Raw genomic sequence first — 6,697 nt, forward strand, 5'->3', positions numbered from 1 at the left:
ACATGGAGAACTTCAACTTCGCGCTGGCAATCCACTCCGCTGTTGAAAGCGCTCGCACGACCCAGTGCCTCCTGCACCAGGTGGATCGGGAGACGGTTGAGGCGCCGGCGAATGGGAATGATGGTCCGCTGCAGGACTATCGCTGTCTGCGGCAGTCAGGCGTGTGACACGCTCCTCATGACCAACTGCGACGTCCACTTGACCTTCTCGTACTTCCTGCTTGAACGGATGAGTGTCAGTGTCACGGTTCAGTTTCCTGCGACGCGACTGCTGATTAGCCAGGATTTCGGCTGCGCGTTGTGGGATGCGATGGACGCGTTGCTGCCGGTACCGGATGAGCAGAAAGTACAGGAACTCTTGGAGCGGTTGAAGGGGGATCTGGATGTTGATCTGGAAATGCAGCAAGTCGTCTGCAAGGTATGGATCATCAACCGTTGTGGCCTGGTCCCCAAGTACTGCGCTATGATTGTGCTGCAGATGTTGTGCGCGCTGCAGTCCGCCGACCCGCGTCCGGCGGCGCACTACCGCGGGAAGCAGTGGACGGCCTGCAAGGTCTACAGCTGGAGAAGTTGTCGCGCATCGCCCGTCATTTCCTCGTCCAGCTGGAAAAGAGCACGGCTCGCCAGCCAGACGCCTTTGAATTGTTGTTTTGAGCTTCCGCTTGTCGTTGCGGTCGGAAACAGGAAAGGCGGTAGGAGCATCCGTGCGTGTTGCCGGCAAAGAGCGACCAGTAACGAGCTGGCGAATGTATTTTCCAGTAAAATATGTTTGCGGTCGGTGCTGCCAAAGCCCACATCAAGATGACGAACGTACAAAAAATAACAGCGGACAAGCGTATTCATGAGCACGGTTAGCAGGAATAACAACAAATCGGATGCAGATGTTTTCGGCAGATGCGGTAGCTAACAAGTGGACCATTTCACGTCCATGACGATGGCAGCGCCAACAACGGCACAGCACATGCTATACTGCGCCCCTCGTGTCAGCCGGTCCACATCGCCAGACGACAGCCGACCATGGCCCGCTCACTGAGAACATCTTCCCGGAAATGGACTTCTTCATTAGATCGGTTGGCTGGTGACGCCGCGGAAGCTGCAAAACGCCAAACAGGTTAAAGCAAACTATACACAGAGCACTGACGACAAGACAAATACAACGTCGCGGCTGAGAAAGACCTGATTTCTTGCGCTGTTCCATATGATATGGCAAATAAAGGAACGTTCTTAGTACTTACCGATTGTTGGCACGCCGTACGCGCCCGGTTGCGTCCCCTAATCGCACAGGCAACAAGGTGTTTTTGCTGGTCAGTTAGCAGCGGACAGCCTTGTTCGATTAGGTCGCACCAGTCGGCGACAGTCAGACGCTGGTCGCTCTTCATCAGTCCAAACGGGATGCGGATAGTGATCCGGGGAGCGTCCACGAAAGTGAAGGAGATATGGCATGTAATACGTATTAACGATCAACATGCGACGATTCCCCGCTAGCGAGTCAAATACACCGCGCACAGTGCCGATGTAATCCTCGTTAACTTCCGGACTGTAGCGGCAGAAAATGTCTTTCAGCACCAGAGTCCTCGGCGGTGTCTCTCGCAAGATGAGCCCACCACACGAGGACAGGACGTCGTTCAGTCTAAGACACTTTTTGACATGCTTCTCATTGGCCGAGCCAGCGATGGCCAGATTAGTCCAATGACAACGCGAACTGTCTTTATCGCGCTGAATTATATCCGCGGAAGAAGAATGTAAACAAGCCGATGGGCAGTCGGCGGAGAAGCGGATGTGCTGCAGATCCCTGACGGCGACCGACGTGAGGATACCGATCCAACGGTTACACACCGCCCGCAGGCGGCACTGTTCGCCAGTGTGCAGGCACTGAAAGGCCTCCGTCAAAATCTCCACTGGCAGGAGGCGCTGCGCACTCCAGGACCTGAGGAAGCGGCGTGGCTTGGAGCTCATGCGATGATGGTAAGCGGCCGCCGCAGCGCAGCGCTGGTTTCAGGCGTCTAAAGGCGGGTACGGCTTCCAGTGCTTCCCGTCTGACGCGGAAGATAACTTCCTTATTACGCAATCACATCATTATCCTGCAACTTCCGTATTACTGCATCAACTCTTAATCCCGTAACGTCCTTAACCAATCATAACTTATTTAGGATTTAAATTTTTTTTATTGCGCCAGCCCATACAGGACGCGGAACAGAGAAAATCAGTAACCATATTCCCAACATTCTCGAAAACGCTGAGGCGACTGAGGAGAAGAGAGCAGTGGACAAGAGAGACAGACTGGGAAACCTTTTGCAGTACGACCGATACTGTGAAGGGGGGGGGTGACCTTTGCAAGCTTGTGGGCTATCATGGTAGGCAATACATGTACCGCAGGTAAAAGTTTTGGTAAAATCTCGTTGCTTCAATAGGTTCAAAAACAGTTCACAGAAAGTATCGGCTGATAAATTTCTGACGAGGTCCGCTATAAGCATCCCAAACTCAGATCCCAGAAACGGATTTAATACGGACTCCAGTCTACCAGTCAGCTACACTGATGTCACTACTAGCACATTTCTCAACAGAATATTGATCCCGAATCCCATGTAGAACTGGGAGTTTCTTATCCCAAAAAGAAAAAGAATGGCTGACGCCACAAAAGCACACACTTATTAGGAAAAGTATGTACGATAGTTCGAGTAATAAGAGATGCAGCAAATTTAGTTCCCACATATCTATATTATGAGTAGCATACGATTAACAGCAAAAGAGTGTCCCAGGAAAAAGGCGCACAATGCGAACGACAGCAAAAAGCGTAAACCAAACGGTCAAGCGTGCATGCCTTCCAAGCCCGGCTTGGCAGTCACTGTATCTGGACGAGGAAATGACGGGCGATGCGCGACAACTTCTCCAGCTGTAAACCTTGAAGACCCTCCACGCACCACTGCTTCCCCGGTAGTCCGAGGGCCGCGGATCGGCCGCGTGCAGCGCGCACAACACCTGCAAAACGACCATAGCGTGGACAGCTAGGGTACGTGAGGAGAGAAGCGGCTCATGTATTGTACAGCGGCAAAATCTTTCAAATGATTTCAACGTATTGCGCCGTGGTGCAGTGGTACTGCCTACGTGGATCTAACGACGTAGCCGGGGTTCGATAACTTCGATTCCCCCATCGGTGCATTTTTCAGCCGTCGGTTTCCCTCGGATTGCGCCCTGCTGATAGCTATTAGCTAGAAAGGGACAAATGTTCGTGCCACCCGTACGAGTGGATTGTACCTTGCAGACGAGCTGCTTCAGTTTGAGCTCTCCACCCGGATTCCCTTTTACCAGCTCCAAGAGCTCCACCACTTTCTCCTCATCCGGCACCGGCAGCCACGCGTCCAACGCATCCCACAACGCACAGCCGAAATCCGCATCAATCGGCAGTCGCGCTGCGGCAATTCCTACCGAGACACCGAACGTATAATTCCAACCGCGAAAGAAGAACGCGCAGCTCAAATGGACGTCGCAGTTGGTCATGAGGAGCGTGTGGCACGGCAGACGGCTGCAGACGGCGATGAAATCCTGCAGAGATTCCAAATCCCAGTCCACCGCCGGCCGAACCGTCGACCGATCCGCCTGGTGCAGGACGCACTCGCTTACGCCAGCGCTTTCTAAAGCCGAGTGGGTTGCCAGCTCGAAGTTGAAGGTCTCCATGTGCAGACTGCGCAGACGGACGCCGGTGCGCTGCTGCGCCAGGCAGTGGATCATCTCGCACATGATCGTCAGGTAGTCGATGGCGGCGTTCCTCTCCGGGATGTCCAGTGACCCGAAATGCGCCATCGTCACGTGCTGCGTGCCTGCTTGTAGGCGTTTGTACAAGGTAGCCAGGGATAAGAAATGGCTGAAGCGCCGCTTGTCGCCCGGGTAAAAGTACGCGCCCAGCGTGAGGCGGCCGCTCAGCACTGGCTCCTCTATCATCGCGTCCCACGCTGCGCAGACCATGCGCAACCGCATCTGCGCTGTGGTGTTCAAGTGCGAGAACACCTCCAGACACAATTCCGTCGAGATCGCCATCTTGTCGTTGATTGGCGGGATCCCGTCGGCAGGCTCCGATGTTCTGACATACTTCATGTAGCGACTGGCGACGGACGTCTGAAAAGCGTACAAACCATTCGAATTCGTTTCCAGTTCAAAGCCAGACTGCGTGGACGTTTTACCAAAGCGCACCGGTTCCCTGAATCGTCGTGTCGAGGATTTCGCGGCTGACAAATGTATCCCAAGCGGCCGCCAGCGAAATCGACGACAGCCACCGTGCAGCCTAAAGAATCCGCTTCGTATCCGTTCAGTCGCATCACGAGCGCCTCACTTTCGGCACTGGACAAGGAGCGAAATTCCTCGTCCAGCTGCAGCGTCTGCTTAGCGAAGGTCCCTGGATACACGTGATCTCGCAGTGGAGCGAATTTATCCGGAGAGCAACCCGCACCTTCGATCCCTGCATTTCGCTGACAGATAGCCAAACGACGCCGATTCCGCTCCGTCTGCACTGTCCAGCGGATCCGTTCGCTGGGAACGAAATCCGTGCACGCTTCTCCGCTGTACGGACGTCGCCACTTAGCCTCGATCCCGTGTTCCATCCCGCGTCCGAACCGGACTGCTTGACCAGGAATCCAAATCCACGGGCCCAGCCTTGTCTCCTCTACCAGCACTTCCACGGGAACAGTGGAAAATTCGGTGGAATAGGTAGGAGACAGTTCCGCTTCGCTGGTATTGCTCAGCACAAAGAGACGGTCGAACGGGACGAATTCACGGCGTCGGTTGGGGCAGAGCAGATCCACGAAGAGCCCGTTGACGGCCACGTCCAGCACGCGTCCGAAGCGCATCATCCCGTCGTCGAAGAGAACGTCCACGGCGTTCTCGCGGTGCATTCCGCTCGGCATGCTTCACGGTGTGTCTGGACTCGAAAGGAAAATACGCTTGCGCTCATGCGCAATGCACCACCGCGCACAGAGCAGGAATCTGCAGGATGCGCCAGTACTACTACAACTACAATGCAGAACGAAATCGTGGCAGAATTCACATAAGATGCGCTTCAGAAAATCGTTCAATATAAAGCACAACTTATTATTAAATTAAATAAGGCAATATTACACGGCAACTGTATCGTAAATTGTAAAATACCAATAATGTTATGATTAATTATCTACTTTTATTTACGTACCGTGAAATAAGAGCTTCCAAATGTGAGGAATTCTGTTAACAAAATTTAGAAAAGTCTTTGCTTAGCGCACTGTCTCACAAAGTTTTGCAGGCATTGCTCGAACGCAGGCTGTGGCAGAAATGTTCAGTTTTAAAGCGGAGTTGAAGAACTGGACTGGACGGCTTTTTCAACGGCTCAGGCTCTACCGGCTGACAAACGGACGATAGACGCTCGCTTTTAACTTTAGTGCCGGAACGTCATCCCACAACCTGATGTACGTACAAGTGCTTATTCTGTTCTACCGTATGGCTCGCCTTCACCATCGCAGCAGCGCCGCCATACTAATCTGGTCAGCCTGATCATTCAGTTGCCAATCAGTTAGTTTAATTAGCCAGAAAATGGTACTGTCATCAAGGTTGTATCTGTACCGATTGTACGCACGTTGCTAAAGCAGCGTTGTACGACTGCAAGCCCGTCAGGACAGTTAAAGCGTGGCAAATATCGAAAACGCGTGGGCGTTCTTCTTCCCAGACACACGTCTGCTTCTCTTTCTGACGGCTTTTTCTTGCGTAATGGTACCATCAATCATGTGAACGCTACAAATTAAACTAACCAATACTTACGGAACTGGCTATTCGGAAAGAAACAACATTCAATAAACGTTTCTCAGAACATGAGACGAGGTCACGCATAATCTTCATATAATTATTAAACATAGACACCGTAAACAAAAGGTCACGCATAATAAACGAACAATTAACAAAAGTCACGATAAGGTCACGGATTATGAGAAAGGTCACGCATAGTAAACGTGAAATAACGAACAGGAAAACAAATAGTGACTCTCAGAAAGGAAAAAGACCAGCATTATTTAGAAAAGATTCCAACTACATAATGCAGTACGCAAGTGAATACACACACAATCCATTAAAATATAAATCCAGGTCAAACTTGTTAAACAAATTGCAAAAAGGTATACAAATCTACAAGTAGCAGTACATAACAGGATGCAGCATTTATGTAAACTATGAAACTTACTGGCGATCACTCCGTTCATGACTTTTCGGTACTCCTCACTCGGTTCATGACCTCTTGGATGACGTTTCTCTCGTTATTCGTACGCAGGCGTGGAATACCAACGCCCAGAACAAACCACGCAGAAACACTGGCGTCGGTAATTATTATAGTTTATTATCGAAGAGATCAGCGGAATCCGGCAAATTGTTAATGTAACGGCGAGCAGGTAGATCCCACACGAAACCAATTAGGCTTATGATAAGGCCATAACCGCCATCTGTACTTTATTGATAACGGTAACGGTAAACACACCTCCGTGACAATACCGTTGGAACGAGTAGAAGTAAACCATGCAGTTAACGATTTCGCTAAATAAATGGAGGAAATCAGATGCTGTCGCATATAACGCTTTACAATATTTATATTATGCCGGTCGGTTGACAGTGGATACGTATTTCTTAAATTTTGTAGTTACAGCATAGAGAATCATAGGTTACACTGTTTTCATTGTACCTATCTATTT

The 6,697-nt window shown here is 50.9% G+C and overlaps 1 protein-coding gene across 1 annotated transcript; it reads right to left on the reverse strand.

Annotated features, from left to right (window-relative positions):
- Window positions 1–2,735: 2,735 nt before the first annotated feature.
- LOC129598416 (uncharacterized) lies at window positions 2,736–5,297 on the reverse strand. Its single transcript, XM_055496308.1, has 4 exons — window positions 5,179–5,297; window positions 4,178–5,003; window positions 3,255–4,112; window positions 2,736–2,978 (listed from the first exon to the last, which is right to left on the reverse strand). The coding sequence occupies exons 2-4, from the start codon at window positions 4,895–4,897 to the stop codon at window positions 2,736–2,738; spliced, it is 1,821 nt and encodes a 606-aa protein (XP_055352283.1). The 5' UTR covers window positions 4,898–5,003; window positions 5,179–5,297.
- Window positions 5,298–6,697: the final 1,400 nt, after the last annotated feature.

This window comes from Paramacrobiotus metropolitanus, unplaced genomic scaffold, assembly GCF_019649055.1.
Source record: "Paramacrobiotus metropolitanus isolate TYO unplaced genomic scaffold, Prichtersi_v1.0 Parri_scaffold0000121, whole genome shotgun sequence".
Taxonomy (NCBI): Eukaryota; Metazoa; Tardigrada; class Eutardigrada; order Parachela; family Macrobiotidae; genus Paramacrobiotus; species Paramacrobiotus metropolitanus.